Below are 22,167 nucleotides of genomic sequence, written 5' to 3' on the forward strand. Positions count from 1 at the left end.
GAAGATTCTTACAGGTTTCTACTTTATTGTCAGCTTGTTTTCTTCCAAGGTGTCTTTTATTTTCCTCAAAGAAAGCACAGAAAAAGGCCCTCTCCCCAACCCGGAGTCCTGGTATTATCTATGCTTCAGTGATTTGGAGGTTATTAGTAATCAGAACATTGTCAGCTACTGAAGCTATCCCAGACCAGTTCATATGCAGTGTCTCTACAAATGGCCCCACCCCCCCACAATGAATGCTAACTGTTGACCTCCCCAAAGAGCCTCCTCGTCATATTTGTTACACCTTGTTTTGTTATTGCCAGGTCTCCAGGAATGAACTTGTGTAGCAGGAAGCACATAGGGCCAAACAGGGACACCATCTCCAGGCAAAAGAGGCTTCTTAGTTGGAATAGTACAGATTTGATGGATGAAAACAAATGTGTGTCTTAGAATTTAGCCCAGCTGTTAGAATCCTTAGGTCCTGGGACCATTAGAAAACTGTGACTTCAGGTCTCATCATTCCTCATCCCCCTGAAACCCCTTCTTTATGGCTTGTCCGTCCCTAAAATAGGTCTGGAGATCGTCAGCAAATTCAATGTGTTTTTGGGAGAGGGAGGGAAAGTTGGAACACAAAAAGAGGAGAACAGATGAGGAAAGAAGACATTCCTGTCCTTTCAAATTCTATCAAAATTTCTTTTTTTGATGATGGTCTTGATCTCAACTCATCTTTTTCTGTTGTTATTGTTGTTTTTTGAGATGGGACCTCCTTCTGTCACCCAGGCTGGAGTGCAGTTGTGTGATCATAGCTCACTGCAGCCTTGAACTTTTAGGTTCGAGCAATCCTCTCACCTCAGCCTCCCGAGTAGCCAGGACTACAGGTGTGCACCACCATGTCTGGCCATATCTTTGAGGTCTGGTTGGTGTTGAGACTTCACATCATCACCTTTCCTACCTTGCTTTATGAGTAGCTGGGCTCTGCTTCCTGTTGATTTTGTCATTAATTAGGTGAGTGCTTAGAGCAAGGCCAAGACTGGGCCCAAGTTTTTCACCCATGCCTTACCACTATCCCTTTCTTTCAGCAGACCTGATGTGTGGACAGGTCTAGGGACGAGTGGAATGAGTATCAATACGCACATTTGAAATTCTGAGTTTTACCCTGTACCACTCTCTTTCCTCCTACCGATGGCTGAGTCCTCTGATTCGGCCTCCAGATTACATTTCGAACCTTTTCTCACCATTGCCAGTGGCACTGCCAAGCTCACATGCTCATTTCTTCTTCAGCTAGTCTGCCATTGTTGCCTTTCAACCTTTCAATTAGTTCCTCTTGCCACCAAACCACCACCAACATTAGTATTCTAAAGCACAGACTTTGTCATATTATCCCATTTTAAAGAAAGCGACCTTTTGATGGTTCCTTGTTTTTTAAGAGGATAATTTCCAACTTTCTGCTGTTAAAATGGCATTCAAAGCCCTTTGCAGTTTGGTCTCAACCAGTTTCCCTAGTTCCATTCTCCACATAAGCATCCATCATCTAACAATTCTCTAGAAGCATCTTATTCTCATTACTTAACACATTTCTGGAACCTTTTCCTGAGACTGTGATTCTTTTCCTGTCTGCTTCTAGCAGATTAAAACTTACCCATCCTTCAAAGCAGGGGTCAGCACACTGTCCCATGGGCCCAGTCTGGCCTACCATCCATTGTAGTAAGTAAAGTTTCCTTGTAACATAGTCACACCCATTCATTTGCTCAGTGTCCATGGCTGCATTCAGGCTACAACTGCAAAGTCGAGTAATTGTAACAAAAAGGGTATGGCCCAGAAAACTCAAAATATTTACTATCTGGCCTTTTAGGGAAAAAGTTAGCCAACCTCTGCTGTGAAGGTACAGCTCAAGTACTGCCATCTCTGTGAAGCCTTCTTAACTAGCCCACTCTGACCCCAAATTAGAAAAAGTGAAACTCTTTTCTGTAAGCCTGTAACATTTCATGTAAACTCCATTAGACAGTTTTTATGTTGAGGTTTTTGTAGAAGTCAAAAACAGCAACAAACACCACATCTCATTGGTCTTTGAATTCTTAGCATATTGCACACAGTAACCAAGGCACACAGTGAGAATTCAATAAATTGCTGATTAACATGTAAACTCTGTTGAGAATATGTTTCCATAGTTTATTAAGCACGTATCTCAAGGAAAAAGTCTTTCATGAGAACTTGAACCAGAGGCAAAAAAAAAAAAAAAATAGTATCAAAGCTAGAGGTCTTCCTTTCTTCCTTCTTGTTCCTTTATACCTTCTTGAACAGAACCTTTGTTTCTGAACAGCCAACAGCCAATTCCTTTGACTGCTGGACAACTCTTGAATAGATTGATCTCAAATTGATCACTGCTTCTTCTGAAGGTAACACATTTGTTCCATTGTTTCTGCTGACAGCACACGGTGGGCTCTGTAGTGGATCTGGGGGTGCTGATGTTTTCTCCTTCCATATGTCATTGGGTATTTGAGTCAGGGTAGGAAGCCATGGCAAACCCATTGCTTCTTTTCATCCACCTATGTTTCCTCATTGATTTGAATTTATCCCAAATAAATTTGGATATTTAAGGCTCTTAAGGCAGGGCATGCACCTTTAATGGTTCAGACCCTAGCCAATGGCCTAGACCTTATCTCACTGGACTAATACACAAGCTAACACTAGGAGTTATATCTAGGCAGGGTAAGCCCCCAGTTCAAATCTTGACAGCCCTGAACCCCACCAGATTCCCATTCACCCTTTGCATCTGTCCAGAATTGCTCCTGGAAACCCTGTCTCTCCAGAGTGAGTGGTAGCCAGCTGAGGTGGGAGATGGGATGCCCATGGCCTATGCCTGAGACCCTCCTAGTCAAGCTCCCTGTCTGGATAACTGGAGACACTTCGTTCTCAAAGCAAGCATTGTGACATTTGGTTCTCTTCACACATGTGCCTTACCCAGCTTAGACAGATGGAAGAATTGAATGTAAAGAGATTCTACAGGATGTATTGGAAATAACAAAATTGTGTATGTGTGTTTTTAAAGGATACCCTTTTGGTTGCCGCATGAGTTATTTTTGTTGTTGTTGTTGTTAGAGATTAAATCTCAATAACTTTTTGGAATTAGAATGGGCTTCCCATCAGCTGAATGGGCTACATACTCGCCTCCTTTTTATAGCAATCCAAGAACTCCACTGCCTTCCTCACATCCCATGCTATGTTATCAACATGGTAGTTTTGCTTGAGATCAAATCAGGGCAACATAGGAACTGTCATTTTTCATTTACTGGGGTCCTTTGATCCCATTTGAGGTTTATTTCTTTCAAGTGAAAAATACAATCCCTATTGCATACATCTATTCTTTACAGTACTTTTTTATTTTATTTTTTTATGATAGAGATCAAATCAGAGTTGTAAGTAGTATGGTCATTAGTTATCACCACTAGATTTCACAGGCTACACTTTATTTCTGTTCTTACAAAATCACCAACCTTCTCTGTTGCATAATGATCACTTCCAGTGAAGCCACAATGTGCCTTTCTTGGGTACTTGGGTGTTAATTTATTTCACAGTTTCCTTTGCAGATACAATCAGAGTCACCTATCACATTCCTGTTTCTGCTTTTTATTGTGTTCCTTTGCTATCGCGTTTGTGTGATCTTTTTCTGAAAAATGACAGGTAGTGTTTCTCTGCTCACTGTATCAGTGACATATTTTCCACGACTTCTCTATTGCTATTTTAAAAATATAACATTTTATAGATGTAATCTTAGTTGTTTGTAACTTAGGTTTTGTTATAGGAGCAAATTTCCTAAATGACATGGTGGTTTAGGTACATTTTTTAAAGAAAGGGAAAAATATTTTCTGCAAAATAGTTTCCTCTAAATTGTAAGTGAGGGAAAAGCTCTGTTAGTAAGATTATAATGCATTTTCCTGATTTCTTAGTACATCGAAATGCATGAACATTATTTTTATGTAAGTGATTAAGTTGCGGTTTTTAATAACACGTTGTTAGAGCAAAAAGAGCTATCCCTTTTGATTTATTTGTATATTTACTGGGTGACTTACAGTGCTTTACATATTAGAATTGGTTTGTCAACAATTAACATTCTAGGTTTTTATATAACCCATACTTCAGGTAATAGAGGATTATTAAACTGCAACCAGTGTGTTAGAAATCTTCCTACTGGTAATAAAATTCTTACGTATAACAGCAGCTGAGAAATACTGCTGTATATTTATGCATAGATTGCAAGACAGATGGCCTGCAAGCCGCAGAAGAGCCTGACATGCAGGTCCACCAGGAGGTGGCGCTGCTTTTCTAGAAATAAACCTTCTACCTGGCTTCTAGGTACTCTCCTCCTCCTCACTTTCTGCCTTTTCTCTTGCAGATTGTCTCCTTTATTTCTCTAAAATAAATATCTAAAACTGTTGTTGCTGTTGTTTGAAGAGATATACTGCCAGTACGACAATGCCCCTCAATTGCTAAGGTTTATTTGAAATCCAACTTGCCTGATGCAGTGCTTACTTGAAGCAAGTCCCAGTTAAATACATGTTACTGTTTTTAAAAGGTAACTACACAATACTGGATTCAGCACTGAGATTGGATTACCTATGCTGTCTGATTATTGTTATGTGGCAAGTTCCCATTTTAATCTAATATCTATTTACACAAATTAATCCCATAGGCTTCTATTCACCTCAGGATAATGAGGGGCATTTTTATTAAAGTGACTGATTGATATACTGTATTAATGTTTTATATAAAAATCACCTTAGTATGATGTTCTTTCATCAAGAGTTACTCTAGAATCCAGGCTGGGTGCAGTGGCTCACGTCTGTAACCCCAGAACTTTGGGAGGCTGAGGCGGGCAGATCGCTTGAGGTAAGGAGTTTGAGACCAGCCTGGCCAACATGGTGAAACCCCGTCTCTAATAAAAATACAAACATTAGTGAGGTGCCTATAATCTCAGCTATTTTGGAGACTGAGACACTAGAGTTGCTTGAACCTGGGAGGTAGAGGTTGCAGTGAGCCAAGATTGCACCACTGCATTCCAGCCTGGGAGCCTGGGTGACAGAGTAAGACTCCGTCTCAAAAAAAAAGTAAATAATAATACTAATAAAAGAGTTACTCTAGAATCCAAGTCATCCAAAGAATATTGCTTTTCTCTCAGGGCCAGAACTACCTTTTGACAAACAGGATCAGAGTTTTTGTTATGTTTTGTTCTGTTTTTTAAGAAGACTTTTCACAGAAAAGCTGATCAGCTCATCAACTTGGGCGTCATAAATGAGGAGAGAAATCAAATGTGCAAGCAAAACTATTTTTAAAAATTATTTTGTCCACGCATACCCAATTTTTCAACCATTTTTTTAAAAAAGACACAACTCTATCTTTTTACTGTTTTTTCATGGTCTGCGGTATTCCTTTGTACAGAATATTTAGTGCAAACATTAGCTTATATGGGAGAAAATGAATTTATTGAGGTTACAGAAGGGGAGAATTGAAATATGTCTCAGGATGACTCGCTTATTTGTTTATTTTCTTCATTACTAAATTTTCTTCCTTTTTTTTTAAATTTTTTATTTTAACAGTGTCTCACTGTCATCCAGGCTGGAGCGCAGTTGTGCGATCTTGGCTCACTGCAACCTCTGCCTCCCAGGTTCAAGTGATTCTCCTGCCTCAGCCTACCAGGTAGCTGGGACTACAGGCATATGCCACCATGCCCAGCTAATTTTTGTATTTTTAGAGACGGGGTTTCGCCATATTGGCCAGGCTGATCTTGAACTGACCTCAAGATATCCACCTGCCTCAGCCTCCCAAAGTGCTGGCATTACAAATGTTAGCCACCATTCCCAGCCCTTCATTATTAAAATTTCTACCTATCAGGCCATAAAGAACTTTGGAAGCATAGGCAGTATTTTACTCTTTGAATAGGATTTCTCTCTTTCGAGTTTTTAAACTTTTCTCAGGCATACTGCGCTAAGGGCTGCAAGTTGAGGATCTAGATAAGGTAATGTACGTTCTTATTTAATTCACCCATGTGATTTTCACAGAGAACATCTTGAAGTGTTATTGATTCAACAAAATCAAGGAGGAGAGGATTGAGGAAACATTTTCTTCTCAGTGAATCTATTTTAAAGCACTGTCTTTGTTGAAAATGATTTTTTGAAAATATGGATTGCAGTCAGTTTTCATGTAAAAGTCAAACCCTGATGGGTTTCCTTCCACTTCTCTGTAGAGGGGATGGGATCAGCTGGAGTAGTTGAAGACAAGAAATAGCCATCCTGAAATCAGGGTAAATTTACCTGGCTGGGCTGTGAGGAATAGGCCTTGTGAGTTTCACGGGACCCCTTTCCGAGACATTAGATAACTTTATTTTCCTGTTGAATAAGCTCTCCAGAAAAAAAAGAAAAATGAGACCTTCAATGGAACTGGACCATTGCCAAGGGCCTCCCTGCTTTATTTCCATGCACGAATGTGTGTTTCTTACCTTGGAAAGGAAAGTGGGCTGAGCGAGCTAGGCAGTTTCTGATAGACTTTTCCAAGATGCAAAGCCCACCCACTATCCTCTTTGAACTTCAGTATTTAAATCGAAAGAAAAATAACTTTCCCAGAGGATTCAGATTATTACCAAATATTGCCCAAATTCTATCATTTGGAATGTAAACGCTTACACTATCTGCCCTTCATACCTCCAACTGTGCCCTCAAATACATTTTCCTGCTCTAGCCAAACTGACTTTCTTACAGTTCATACAGTTTAGTATTTTCCAACCACCTTGCCTTGGTTCCAACTGTGTCCTCCACCTGGCATGCCCTTCCCGCCCTCGACTGCCACTCCTTAGTCTGTTTAGCATCATGGGTCAAGTGCCCCTGAGTGCCAGGCCCTATGCTCCATCTGGGAATATACGGTAAATAAGGCTGACCTCTCTATTCATCCTATTCTTGTTTCAAGTTGTCTTCTTTTTCTTTCTTTCTTTTTTTTTTTCCTGAACAATTCTCTCTCTAGGACTTACTTATTGTCTAAGACATTTCATATAGCCCTCCCTTGACATTCTCATGCAACATCTTTTGTACTGTTGCTTTTATGTAACTTGTGAGTTCATATATTCGTATTTGATGCAATTATCTAATTTCTCTGGCTAGGCTTGTGGTTCTCTCTTATTGTGCATCTTTAAAAAGATTTTAAAGAAAAGAACAAGAAAAAGGTATGCCCGACATTAAACTCAGAGTCATTACAAATCAGAGCCAGAAGGGTCTCATACTTAACTAATGCTCATCCCCCCAGGAAAGGGAAGTGTCTTGCCAAGGCCACACAGTTGATCCAAGGCAGGCCTAGAACTCCGGGGCTCCTGATCACTAAGCTGTGCTTCTCCCCTTTGCGACATCGCCTCTGTAGCTGTTAGGAGCTATTTATTGGGAACTTTTCAGGGCCTAGCATTGTGAGAGACTCAGTGATATGTGAACTCCAACAGAGGAAGCTTATAAGCCTAGCTGGGGGAGTAGAACACATTAGAATTGAAAACAAATTATAACAATGCAAGGCATGAGATCAGAAGTGCCAGGGTATTTTTTAAAGAAAGGAGAGAATTGATCTTGTCATAATAATCTGGGAAGGCCCCCTGGAGGAGGCAGCCTAGCCTGTCCCTTCAAGGGTGGTCAAGTAGTCAGGTGAAAGGAAGACATGGTGGGAGGGCCTGGTGAAGGAGTCACTGCCTCTCTACCCCGCCATGCCTCTGCCCCTTCTTCTGTCTCCCACGTGTCTGCGTACACCGATCAATCCCATGACCTCCCAGCAGAAATTCAAGAGAAAGAAAAGAGGCCCTCACAATCAGACGGCGTGAATTTCCTGTAATTTAGAGGAAACAGTGGGGTTCCTCTGTCCCCATCTGTCTTTCATTTGTTCTTGCCCTGAATGGTTCCAGCCTTCTCCAATTGAGGTCCATTTAAACGTTTTCTGGCTTTTCTTGTTTTTATGACATTTGGCAAAACCTAATTATTTGACTTGAGCACTTCATTGGGGCCATATGAAACAAGGGACAAAGGTGACAGTCAAATGAGATGCAAGGCTAGGGGTCAGGTGGGGGTGGGAATGCTCACGCCATTCTAAGGGTTGGTTACTGGATCAATTGCTTGGGGAAGGAGAGAGAGTATGGACCCATGTGAATTACACCATGTCCAAAGGTGGCAGACTGGTGTGGAGAAGGACCCAGCAGCAGAGAACTCTCATTGCTCTGACTCTTCAAAGCCAAGGCAATAATCATGGGTAGAATTTAGAAAGAGCTCACCAGGAATTCTTTTAAGTGCTTTTCACATTTTCAGTCCATTCTCACAACAACCTATTAGATAGGTACTCTAATTCTCATTTTATTGGTGAGAAAACTGAAGTTAGATAATTTGCCAAATACCTAGGTTCAGACCCAACAGTGTGGCTTTAAGGCCTGTGTGGTTAACTCTTACCTCTCTACCCACTCAATGTGAGTAGGCATTTGTGGAGGGATATCCCATGCCTTAAAATCTTTATTTCGGGGATGGTACACTTGAGTGTCACTGGTTCCAGGGCCAGAAATGCAAACATGGGGTGTCTGCCCTATATCTGGGGGTACAGTAGGCAGTAGTGGGGCATTTGAGCAGCTGATAAGCTCCTGCCCCAGGAGAATGGCACCCTTTTGGAATGAAGACTCAGTCCTCTACAAGATTTTTAATTAGAAGTTAGAAATTCATATTTGTATGGACAATCTTCAGACTTAAAGATTGTCCCACATGTGAAATCCTGTGTATCAGCAGGGTGGTACCAAGCTCAGCACACTGGGGACAGTAGTTGGTCCTCAGGCTGTCAGCCTGCAGCCCCTTGGTTATGTCACAAAATCTCAAAGCATCTCCCAAATTTGGTGTCCTCCTTGGTCCAATAGGGATCACAGTAGATCGTAGGACATCGAGGTATGGAGTAACTGGTCTGAGATCAGAGCTCTAAAGAGGGTCAGAGCTGGGACTTGGGCAGGTGGACTGACTCAAGAAGCTCATATCCTCATGCTGTTCTCACTCACAGGCAGAATTCTGGCAGCAAATGATCTGAATTAGAAGTCAGCTGACCTGGGTCCTGGGTCAGGGTCTGCATATGAGTGCAGCTTTGAGGCAAAAGAAGGTGAGGCTAGAGCATCCCCAAGCCCCTTCCAGCCCTTCTGTTGCACTCCTCACCTTGTTCTCTAATGCATTGACCAGAAAGGGCCCGCCATACACTAGCATTATAAAATATTGCACAGGATGTGTCCGAGGATAAATTATAATAGCATACAGATAATGATTTTGTAGTTCAAGAACATCTATAGAAGGTAATTATGCCCTTAAGAAATATACTAAATGCTGTGTTTAGTGTAAAGTCACAGTCCACACTGGTCCTTACCTCCCAAGGTTAAAAGCATACTGTATTTCTAAAGTGTTCTGGCAGAACATTCTTCATTGGGCACCAGGGTTGCACTAAAAACCCATGCATTTTACCTTTATCTGAGTTTCAAAGAAAGTATCAGTGCACCCATCTGGAATATATATTAGAATTCTAGGGGGCTCTTGACACCATTGGCTCAATGGAAGATATGGTATTTCCAGATGAGCCAATAGTAATAATGTTAATAATAATAGTGGTTTGTATTTATATAACATCTTATGGTTTAGAAAACTGTTTCACATATACACAATTAGATTCTAGGCTGGTCTTTAAATATCACAATCATTGGGGCAAGCATTAATTTAAAGAATGTAAACAGCAAAGTGAAAATGGAAATGAAATGTGATTGACATCTTCTGCCAGTCATGGCTATTTGAAGCTGTTTGGGGGCGGGGGGAAAGAAAAAGAAAGAAAGTAACATTGGTGTCAAAATATGTAAGCAAATAAAAACTTTCACCCCAAAGTGGAAATGTAAATCAACATTGGGTTAACCAGGAGAATTTGATGTGGGATGTGAAATAAAGTCCACAAGAGACCTGACCCCAGCTCTCTTTTCTGTTTCTCACTCTGGGCAGGTGGCAAATCTCAGATTCCTGAGGCAGCATGATCTTTTCTCCACTCCTTTGGATGCCTGACAATTTGTAAATCCATGAGGAAGCGTCTGTTGCAAGAGCCTTCCTTAACAATCTCATGCAAACAGCATGAAGTGATCAAAAGAAATAACTCTTGTCTTAGATTTGCCTTGTCCATTTCTGCGGGGTGGCAGAACCAGTACCTCAAACACCTTTGAGAAATGGTGTTCAGGGCCGGAAATTGGGTGAGGCGAGAGAAGCTTTTGCCCTGGGCACCGAATTTAAGAGGAGACCCAAAACCTCAGGAATCAAGATAAATGATAGTTTCATGCAATATTTTCAAACTATCAAAATAAAATATTTTCAAAATATCAAAATTTAAAAAATCCAGGATGAACAGAATGTCATAATTTTAAGTGAAGACAGTATAAATATTGATTTCAAAGCTGACATTTAAGTACTGAATTCACTAGGGGTGGAAACAATGAGGACACCAGGAAACTAGCAGCTGCAGCCATAGGTGTGAGCCCTTCCAGGGTGCCAGGAGCAGTGTTTGGTATCTTACAGGCATTTTTTTCTTATACACATTGGGGGACCTGATTTGACCTACAGTAAATCCAAATCTATTTGATTATAAACCATCTTAGAAAAAGAGTTCCTTTACAGGCTCCATAAATTCCATTATAGTCCACTTTGTCTTTGTTAAATGTATGGGTTGGAAATTACAATTCTTTTATTCACAATGATGATTTTAGACACACAGCTCAGAAAGATCAGCATTCACTTAAAAAATATATTAGCATGCTTGTATCTATTAAGCACTATTGCTTTGTAAGCTCCAGCTGATGATTTTATTAAGTAGACTGCAAAAGGGGAAGAAAAATCAAGGATAATTATAAATTCATAAATACATAATTCATTGGCATAAAGTGATTTAATGGAATGGATGTGGAATTATCTATTTCCTCAAGAAAATAACAGAGATATTCTGATTAAGCCCATAATCTAGTATATGTGAAATTCTAGCCAAACTGATGGGGCACATTTTCTTTTCTGAAACTACCTTTGATAAGAAACGCATTACAAACTCATCAGTTTGGCTTCCTGTTAACAAAGAGACAGCAGCCGTCTGGATCATTCTGGATTCACAGTGAAACTGCCACGCCATGTATCCTCCAACTAAAGCTGTGCAAGTTTGACAAGGGGCAGATGAATCCAGGAGTTATTGTGCAGGGGTTTAAATCTATGCGGCAGCTGACGGTTGAAATAATCATCTATATATCGCTCTGAGCTAGCCGGGGAAAGGTTGAAGCTGTATATTTTCAACATATCTAGTCTAATGGTTAATCTGTTGTCTTGTACGGGGCTCTCGCAGGGTGGACTGGCAGCACACGCTGACAGCTTCGAGGAATTGCTCACGGTAGATGTGGTTCGCCTTGCTTTCCAAAGTACTGGGTGGATGAATCTAACTTAGCTTGAGTTGGAAAATGTGAAACTCACCTGACTCATGACCTCAAACACGAGCGGACCAGCAGAGCTAATAGCAGGTTGGGTGGTAGGGACAGTAGAGTCACTAAACTACCTCTGTTCCTCCCAACGTCCCCAGATCTGTGCACTTCAGGTGGGCTCCACGGGTATTTCTTTTGTTATTTGGCTGTCTTGGCAGGTTGGGAAGAACATTGTTCTTTGTGGAGACTGGAAAGCAAGGGAAATGTGAGAATATTAAACTACTGCGGGGGTCAGCAAACTTTCTCTGTCAAAGGTCAGCGAGTTAATATCTTAGTCTTTGCAACCCATATGGTCTCTATGGCAAGTCCTCAACTTTGTCGTTAGAGATGGAAGCAGCCAGGGATGGCAGGTAAACCAACAACTGTGGCTATGGTCTGATAAAATTTTATTTATAGCCACCGAATTTCATATCATTTTAGTGGGTTACAAAATATTATTATTCTTAGATTTTTTTTCCCCAATGACTTAAAAATGTAAACACACTCTTAGCTCATGTGATGTACAAAAACAGGTGGCAGGCTACAGTTTGCTGACCCCTGAACTTGAGAAAGATGAGAAGGAAGCAGCTGTTGGTGCCCAGGATGTGGCAGGTTTCATCCCTACTCTAAAAGTTGTCCCTCACAAACATGGACTGCAAGTGCTAGGGCAACGTAAAGGAGTCAGGTTTAACTTTTGCCACAAAGCCAAAAGTTGGTTTTTGGTGTCAGGAGTAGGGAGTAGGGAGAGAAGGAAAGGAAAGTTGGGAGGGGCTGTTTGTATTGGACTTCTATACATTCCTCACTCCTCACAGTCGGAGGATGTAAAGTAAAAATTATCTCCCATCTCCTAGTGCCTTGCCATTCTCCAAACCCCATAGCAAAAATTCAGGGATGTTCTTGAATTTCTCTTTTCAATTGTGCATTTCCTCTTAGAATTCCATTGTTCATCTCCGTGTCTCATCTCTAAGAAACTAATACCTAGTGATTTTTGCTTGAGACTTTTCTTTGCCCTTGAGGTAATAGAGAGTCTATTCCAGGGAAAAAGAAAAGGGCTAAAGGCAACCAGAAAATTCCAAAAGGATTTTCTACTGAATACTGAACAGGGCAGAGTGTTGGGCAATGATTCTAACAGGTCAAGTCTACAGTGAAGATGTATGATCTGCGATTCTAGATATGCGGGGCTTTGGTACATGCCGAGTTCCTCTCAGGATGCATACAGAACATAGTTTGAGATTGGGGTTGAGGGCCTATGGCATGGGTAGCATGGGCACATCTAATTTACCCAATTGGATTCTAGAGGATCCATTAGGCCCGCAGTATTTTGTAGAGAACACTGCATTCCAGGTCAGTGGATTCTGTTAATATATTTATATAGTATTTTTTTCTCTCTCTCCCATGTAGGAGCTGAATTCTTTCATTACTCTGTGTTGATGGACTCAAACTTACACAATTCAGGTTTCCTAGGCAGTGAATAGAGCCAGAAATATACCCTGTGATTAACTTCTACATAACCTATTGTTCCTTAAAGTCTCCCTCCCCATTTTCCTATTAGCTCCACAAAAGCCAGAAATGCAAAAGCTCCAACAAGCCTCCCTTCCCTGCCCTAGCAGCCTACCATGGGGTGGGCACTCCCTATGCTTGTCGTAGGGCAGTACAGGTCACTTAGACATTTTTAAAAATTCTTATTCTGCGTAACGATAGATTTTTAAAAAACTGATACCGATTAGGTTTTCCAAGTAAATGTGTTTCCTATTTCCTAGCTAGAAGTTGTGAAATTATCCTGCCAGAGTAATGTACATGATAATGTGGTTGTTTAATTTTAGAGAGGGGTATATGTTTGAGATATTATGATCGTTGGGGTTGCTTTTAAGGGGCAGCATCTTTCTTCTTTTCCTAATCTGTGGATTAATGTTAGCTGTGATGTCAGAGGTCACAGTGAACTAAGATAATGCCACTGCTCACCAGCCTGGGCAACAAAAACCTTGTCTCAGAAAAAGAAAATTTTAGCCACGATCTTTCAAAAAATAGATTTATAGTTGATTTTTATGAAGAATACTGCAGTGCTTATCAAACTTCTTGGTGATATGTGCTATTCCAAGGTTGTCAGGCAAGAAACTCTCATTCCAAGGACATCACCCACTTTAACTCCCCTGCACCCTGATACTGCCCACTACTCTCTGGGCGTAGAACTTGGCTCCATTGCCTGGCTTACCTGATCCTAGCTGTGCTTAACAGCTCAACCTCGTTGATGGACACATGGCATTCCCCACCGTGGGATTCATCCCGAAACAGCAGTCAAGTGCTCCTTTACAGCAATCATACTACCAAATTCACAGTATGGGTTGTTCAGCTGGCATGTATTATTATTTTTGTGGTTGTTTTCCCATCATTGCTTAAGGAAACAACCACACCCTCTCACCAGTCTGGTTCATGTGAGAAATAGCCAGGCACCATTCCATCCTCCAATCCAAAGATTGTGCTCTTGTGGCCATGCCGTAAGACTTCGAGAGTTAACTTGCGCAAACTTTCTGGTGAAAGTCTTAAACAGTCATATCAGAGAGAGTTTAGGTCAGCTTGGGAGTTTTGTCCTTGGTGAATTACATTTTGCAACACGACTGTTGTAAAATTCCAGGAATTTTACCATCACTCCCTACCCTTCATTTTAGTAAAACAACGTTTGAAACACCCATTTTTTCACTGGTGTCGCTGACGGCCGAAGGAAATGCCGTGGATCTGTCTTTCTGAGGAGTGGCAAACTCACGGCATTTAATGTTAGGCACTGATACCACAACTAAGGGGGCTGACCAAGCCAGCAGTTCAAGACAGACAGCAAAAGTTTATCACCAAGGATTGATGACTCGGAATATAATGATTATTCAGTAGAATTTGTTTTAGCAGACTTCAGGAAAGAATGGGTCTGATCCTGCTGCTAAACTGAGTTTTCGGTGTCTGTACATGTTGTGGGGTGACGCGGAACTCAGTATATTTTTGGAAATTATACCGAGAAGATTGTCTTCTGAATTTTCAGAAGTATTATCCCTACTGATACAGATGATGATAAGACAGCAGAAAGAATTGCAGGAAGTCATCAGGGTAAAAGAAAGGGGAAAAAAATGGCAATTCAGCTGTGAGGGAGAAACTTCCAGTTTGATTCAAAGCTATTCAATGTTAAAATTGTTTGGAACTTTTCTAAAAGAAATTTCACTGAGGATTAATTTCCATTTTCTTTTCTCCTTATTGTTTGGCAGTCAAGGTTGCAGCTAGATCACGCTATTCCAAAGATCCATTTGAGTTCAAGAAGGAGACTCCCAATTCTCGGCTTGTGACCGAGCCAGGTGAAGGAAGACTGGGACCCATTCCCATTTTTAATAACTACCCTGCACCCCTCAACATTCTACTTTACCATGCTGAGCTCAGTTGAAGAAGAGCGATGCACTACTGTGGATTTCAGCTTGCACTTAGCTTGTTGGGCAGCAAAATACCAAAAGGGAAAACCATAAAAAACGATTAATAATAATTAAAACGACCTCACCCCCAAACTGGCAGCTTGTGCAAGACTTTAGTCGGAAGCCCTGTTAGCTAGATGCCTTTGTGTTCAAACCACTTTGCATGACTCTTATTCTGAGTGACTCCAGTGTGAATATGACATTACTAATGACCTGCTAAGTGTGTACAGATGTGGGTTTCTCCAGATGTGGTGATTAATAACATAATGGAGATAGCGGTTGACTCATGTTTATGAGTTGTTTGCCTTTTATTACGTTTCCGAGTTTATTTGCTTTGAACTGTTTTTAACTCCAGCCAACAAACTCACCTTTAAATCTTAAAGGGCATCATCCCCTTAAATCTCATGGGGGAAACAGGGCAGAGGGAATGTGCCCCAGGCTAGAGCTGAGCATCAGGTCCATCCTATGCAGGCATTAGACTGAATTAGGGAAGGCTGGGAGTTGCAATCATTGCCCCATTTCACTCTGAGGACCATAAAGAGGCTTGGTAAACCCTGACACGGTGTTTGCAATCTGGCAAGGCTGATAAAGGAAGATATTTCTTTTTTAAAAAATCTAGTGAAATATGTAATCATTTTGAAGTAAGCCCAGAGTTCTGGCCAGTGTTTCTGGAAGACGTTGCTTGCTTTTGCTTGAAAACAGAATGCTGATGAAAAGTCGAGTAAAATGTTGTTACAGATGTTCAACTCTGCATTAAGGCTGTTGGAATTACCACCACATCTTAAATCAATTCCCAGAACATTGTCTGGAGGTTATGTCATTGAAATAACGAATCCTCTTTAGTCAAGTATAAGCAAACATGTTAAAACATCATTGTAACTTTAAATTAAACTCTAGCGCAAACCAGGGAATCTGAAGCCTCATTAGACTTGCCTGACATTTTTCTAGCACTGAGTCTTCCCAAACTGTAAAACTGTTAGATTCAGTGCCTATTAGACAAGGGAGCGCTGGGAAGTTACAACAGCACATGAAGTGTTATACTTAGGGATGGGCAAAAACAAGCCCTTGAATTTTATGAGTACTTGGGGACTGGATGGAGTTCAGCTCCTATAAAAATTCCACGTTAGATTCCTGAACTTGTTTGTTTTAAAGAAGTCAGGTTTCTTTAAAGGATCATATCTTCATGTGGCTTCCGCAGCATGAAGGCAAGTGAAAATGCCAGAGATGGAGGTGTATTGTAATTAGCCAAAATGTAGGTTAAATAAGAGCTTGTAAATGTGCATCGTCATGAGGTAGTGGCCCATTACTTCAACACATTTGTCTTTCATGAAAGTGAGTAAATTTAAGTCGCCCTTTTAATTCCATTTTTTTTCCTCTCATGTAGTCCCAGAAGCCATGAAATGAAAATTATATTTTATAGCTTAAATAAAAGTTTTCCTAGATCTGCTTTCTTTAAATATGCAGAAATTGATAGGATCCATATAAAGGCTAATAATTAAATATGGTTTATATCCTACTTATGAGAAAGAAGTTATCACTGCTTCTCTTGAGGGACCTAAGCCATATGTAATGGTCTCCATTACACAGCATTCATATATTTAAGCTGGAGACGTTTTCCCCCATCTCTTCACGGAACAGATCTGCATTTTCAGGCTGTGAGTGCAGGAGGAAACCTTTAAACACAAGTTTCATTTTGGAGAACAAATCCCAGTTTAAATGCAGTATGATTATGATGGATGATCTTTCTGAGTTGCAATGAAAATAAATGGTTTCTTTGCTTAGAAGAGGCACAACTTTACTACCAGAATGAGGTGTCTCCCTGGAGCTGGCTAACAGGTATTAACTTGCAACTCTTCCATCTGAAGATCAGTGTAGCAACAAGGGGTAAATATAATGGCCACTTAACCAAAGAGGATTATTTGTTATAGGCCCAATGCAAAAAGGGAAGCCAATGCTAAGCAAAATAATCCCACAGGCATGCTAGGGAGGATGACTTCTGTTCAGGTCTTAACTCATCTAGATTCATTGTGTAACTGGACACAACCATGGTTAACATCTGGTGACCTTGAAAAACGCTAGCCGTGGTAGACTAGGTTAGATAAAAACCTTTGGATGTGGGATTATAACCTTAAGAAGTCTAACTGAATTATAACCTTAAGATGAGAAAAACAGAACTTGCACCCCGACTAGAGTGACTCACATGCACGCACACAAACACACACAAGTTATTTTCTCCAGCATGCTACACAACCAGTCTAGGTCACCCTGAACACAATACACCAATTGCAAGTGGCCCATATTAAGAGATGACCTTGTCTTATAGGTCTAGTCAGTGCAAGACTTTCTACTTCATTCTAACATGGGGAAAGTGTGAAAGCATACCTACACACACACACACACACACACACACACACACACACACACACCCTCGCTGCCTTTCTACCGCATTATTGCCTCAGATGCCTGGTCCCCTATCCTGTGAAAGGAAGATGAATTCAGGTCAAGCTCAGAGTGCCTGTTTGCTTGCCGAGAGATGCATATCAACTCTAAGTGATTTTTTTAATACCATTTATGTGGTTTGTATTTATTTCCTTTAATCTTTTAAGTGCTATTTAGTCTCTGTGTGATTTGCTTTGGATACTCATTTCTGATAAGATGCGATATCATCCCAGCCACATAGTCTCTGCCTGGAGCTCTAAATGACTGATACGGTCTCAGCCTGAGCTTGGGCCCTGGTGGGTGTCAGAGGAAGCAGGTGGTACAGGGGGTCGGCTGTGGGTGTTTGCAGGTGCTTTCTTGCCTTCATTTCTTCTGGTCTCACTCTCACCTTACACCACAGTCATTCCTTTTTTCTGCATCAGCCAGGGTTTAGACAAGCCCAAACTGACAGCAGAATAGGAAAGTGTAAAACGTGTAATACTTTGAAGCAGGTTTGGAGGGTAGTTGGATTATTAAAATAGCTTTGGAAGCATGTATCATAACCTACTAAATTTATTTAGCGTTTTCAGGGAAGTACCATATAATGCATGCTCTAATATGGGTCTTCCTGGATAATACCAAGTAGCTGACATGGCACTTTCTCCCCCATCTAAGACTCCTACACCATTAACATATATCAAGTCTCTTTTGATGTCATCACTGCTAATATTTCTCTTCTTAGCTTTAAGGTAACTGCTGTGCATTCCGAGTTTCAGGGTGCTTTCCTCCTAGTCTGTGTTGCAGTCAACTATAAGGATCCGAAGATCCTATTTTTCCTTCTTGACATTACAGCTTTAGCCTGAATTGTGGGGGTGGGGAGATGAGGACTAGAATTTTGCCGCTGATGCCCTTGGGTGACAGGCTGGGTTTGCATCTGCTAATTATCAAGCAGTTCTCTTAAAAAGAAGCATGATGCAGGCTAATACATCTGCAAAGCTTATTAGTGGGTGTCTTTGGGCAAGAGCAGTAGAGTGTGCTGTGGTGTTTCTAAGTGAAGCTTCACATTGCTTAGCAATCTGTGTGGTTTAGACATTTGGAAAACAGCTGTTGGTTTCCAATCCCCTGTGCTGCCCTCCATCCTTGCCCCGCTGCTGCATCATCAGAGATTTCATTCAATGGCAACCTCCTCCTTCATTCCGGGGCTCTCCTCCAACCTCACCAACCCCGGTGCTCCTGTCTTCATGGGTTAAAAAAGGACCCCATTGGCACAGCCCCACAAGCCCTCCCTCCTTGGCAGTTGGAGGGATAAGCGCTGAGTTGGGCTGGGGATTCTTGAGCCAGCATGCACCAATGTGCCCCAATCTGATTGAAACATTGGCTGTCAAGGCCTTGAATCCTTGCCTGTTTTCAACGGTCTTTCTCTGGTATGCAGGGATTAGGAACCAGCTAAGTTGGTTCATCTGGAGAAGCAGCAGGCTGGCAGTTATGCTGACATTTCAAATACAACTTTATTTCTGATTTTGGTTACAACAAAACGCGCTCGATTACCGGGCAAAGCAAAGTAACCAAAATTAACTCTAAGAATAATGATAAGTATTTTTTTTGGTATACAGATAAATCATGATTTCTTTTTTTTTTTTCTTATGGCAGGGTGTTTACAAACTGTTTTAGTCTGTTTAAAGTGCATGTTCAAAGGCTGGAGTGTAAAGAGGTGATGCCTTCACCTTCTCTAAGCCGGCCTCTTTGACTAACACATTTGGACTTTGTCACTGGGTCCTAAAAGACAGCCATGAATTCCTAGTGAGTGACTGAGCCTTGAGTGTGTGTCCTTTGATATTTTGCCTGTATTGCACAGTCTGCCCTCAAACTGTTCATAATCTCATGAGCTGCCTGTATTTCCAGTTGAAGATGAGCAGCCGTCAACACTATCACCAAAAAAAAAGCAACGGAATGGAGGCATGCGGAACTCACCCAACTCCTCGCCTAAGCTGATGAGGTAAGGAGAGGGGCTGGTTGCCCACAGTTTCCCTCTTAGCCCTTCTCTTCCTCCCCTCGCCCCCTCCTCACCCTGCCAGGCCCAGAGTCTCCCCTCCCCAGCAAGCCCGGGGTGGGGGAGGGGAGCGAGATCGTTAGATGGCTTCTTAAAGGCTGGAGTATTTATTCTGTCAGCTTGTCAGCAGTTAATGATAGAGCTGAAAAAATTCTGTCATGAAAAACAGTTTGAAAAGCTGTTTGAAAAATACATAGGCTTTAAAGTCTTAGCTGTCACCATGTCCTGTCTGTGTGTAGTTCCTAAACAGCAGTGGCACTAATGACGGCGGTAACCAATCAGAGGAACTCGTGTGGTTAGTTTGCCTGCGGCAGTCTCTTTCTGCTGGAGTCCCTCCGAGGACTGTTTTCTGTACTTAAGGCCATATGTGAGATGTATCATCACAATCAAAAATGAACCTGAAGATTACCTTCCTTTTATCCTGTCGATTGAAATCAAATTTCTGTTAATTGATTTTGACTGATAAAAAAAAGTCTAATAATCTGTGGACTTGCCAAAGCAAAGTTCAAAAGTAATCCAGTTCTGCTCAGGCTAAAAGCAATATTAATTATGAAATACAGCATGCATGTACATGTTCCCTCCCTCCCTCTCTCCCTCCCTTCCTTCCTTCCTTCCTTCCTTCCTTCCCCCCCTCCCTCCCTCCCTCCTTCCCTCCCTCCCTCCCTCCCTCCTTCCCTCCCTCCCTCCCTCCCTCCTTCCCTTCTTCCCCCTCCCTCCCTCCCTTCCTCCTTCTCTCTCTTTCTCCCTCACTTCTTTCTAGACTATGGCTTCCTCTGGTAAATAGCAAGTGAAGTCAAATTTCAACAGCGTTCTGCAGTTTCTTCTTCTTGGCCTATCTGTCTTTTATCTCCCCTTTTTGTCTTTAATTCATCTGCCAATCCAGCATTTTTTTTCTCCGACATCCTGACTCTCTACCACCCAAATGAAACAGGAGTGATTTCAGATTTGCACTGCTCACCCTATGTGGTTGCTGCTCTGGAAGTGCCTGCCATCTTGACATTACTTTTGTCTTTTCATGGTCACTGGCTTTGATTTTTGAAATACAATAGTGGTGATTTCCACTCCCCATGTTCAATAACATTTGCATGTTCCCGGCCCTCCACGTCTACCTTTCTGGAAGATAGGCAAGGGCAGTCTTTCTTCATGTGGTTGAGGACACAGGTTTTCCATGGAAGACTCACCCCGCCCAACTCCTTTTCCATATCACCATCTATTCCTGTTAAATGTTTCCTTAAAAGTTCTCTGCCTTCCGGTTCACCCAGCCTTCCTTGGGTTTGGCTGATTTACATGCTTGTTTACAGTTTATGAGGAGGAATAAAATGTGCCAACTGCCAAGCTTTTCATTTTTATGATGCCAGTTGTCATGCTAGCATTCATTTCCTATTTACTCACCTTTAGGTAATCACCTTATCTAATTCTACTAGTTATTCCCATTTAAAGTAGAGAAAAGCCCAGCCACCTTCCTTCGCCTAAATTTAGAGAAGCAAATAAATAAATAAAGAGAAGTCTGAAAAATCTGAAACCTTTGGAGCCAAATTCCCTGTCCCTGTTTGCTATGTAAAGTATGGCTCATTTCTTTGATCTTGAGTAATAATAATTCTGAGGAGTTATACTGTTTTCATATGCTTCAAAGCTGTGTCAAAGTTTTGCTGCTTAAGGGTACTTCTTTATTCTGTTGGCTCTTGGGTACCAAGATGACAGGTCTTCTGTATGAGGTGGAGGCTTTTTTAAGTCGTAGCCTTCAGCAAAACATCAAATTACCAAATCCAGGGTAACATACTTCTACACAAATGCCTTTCCTGTAGATATATTATACCATATATATTAAATACTTTAGTGTTACACGCTACATTTTATGTGCAATAGAAAGTGATGGTTTGAGGTAGCCTTGGGGGGACTTTTTTTCCACAAGCAGAAAAAGCTAGTGTATATCGTATCAAGTATGGTTTTTACAGGACTTTCTGCCCGAAGGCCTTTGTAAATAAGTAATGATCAACAGATTGGCTGTGGGTTTTTGAAAAGCATGCCTATGTCAGTTTGCATGATGGGGGAGAATTTTCAAAGTGGATCTTACTTTCATTCGTTGCCGGAGAGGGGCTGAGGGAGGCAGTCATCCTGGGCTGGAGCTGTCTGCTTCATGGTACATCAGAATTGCTAAACGTGGGTCAGGTGGTGAGTGGAAACTTGCCAAGCTACAGAACTCGGGCTTCTCGTGTTGGTTGCCTTTGGGCTGCTGCTAAGGCCTCAGTTCCTGTCGCTGGGATGTCTTATCCCACCAGCCCACCATGGTCTCCCTTCGCAGCCCAGCTGGAATGGGCCATCTCATGACAAGTGAGAAAGTCTTAGACACTCCTCCCTTACCACGTCTTTCTATGTCCCAGGTGCTCCACATTCTCCATCTGACCTGGGAGCAAAGATGGGCCCCTGCTGAGCCCTCTCTCCATTTCCCTTGACTTCCAGTTTACAGAAAGACCCCAGGGCCCTTTGTTTTACATTTGAATATCTGGCACTGGCAGTGAAGTCATGGGTCCATTTTTGCTAAACCCCCTTTGTTGATTGGCAGAAAACAAGGGCTCCCTCAGCTCCCTGTGGCTTTTCCAGTTGCCACCGCCTCTTCCGACACCTGCTTTCTACTCTCCAGTAAATGGGACTTTCAGTTCTTATTCCTCATGACCTGAAAAATCCATAAAGGAAGCTAATGACTTATTTGAAGTGGATTTTTTGACATGAGTTTGTGGCTTGCAGTTTGAGCAGAATCAATCATTCTG

The 22,167-nt window shown here is 41.6% G+C and overlaps 1 protein-coding gene across 10 annotated transcripts in view; it reads left to right on the forward strand.

Moving 5' to 3' along the window:
- The window catches only part of KCNMA1 (potassium calcium-activated channel subfamily M alpha 1), an 838,033-nt gene that overhangs the window by 721,611 nt on the left and 94,255 nt on the right, over positions 1-22,167 (forward strand). For 8 of the 10 annotated variants that reach the window (XM_063727600.1, XM_054522412.2, XM_054522407.2 and 5 more), the window contains one exon: positions 19,252-19,345. In XM_063727600.1, the coding sequence (XP_063583670.1) occupies positions 19,252-19,345 (94 nt within the window). Of the gene's footprint in view, positions 1-14,733; positions 14,821-19,251; positions 19,346-22,167 lie in introns of all 10 variants that reach the window. The other 2 variants (XM_024253359.3, XM_024253360.3) reach the window with 1 other exon arrangement.

The sequence above is a fragment of the Pongo abelii genome, chromosome 8 (assembly GCF_028885655.2).
Source record: "Pongo abelii isolate AG06213 chromosome 8, NHGRI_mPonAbe1-v2.0_pri, whole genome shotgun sequence".
Lineage (NCBI taxonomy): Eukaryota > Metazoa > Chordata > Mammalia > Primates > Hominidae > Pongo > Pongo abelii.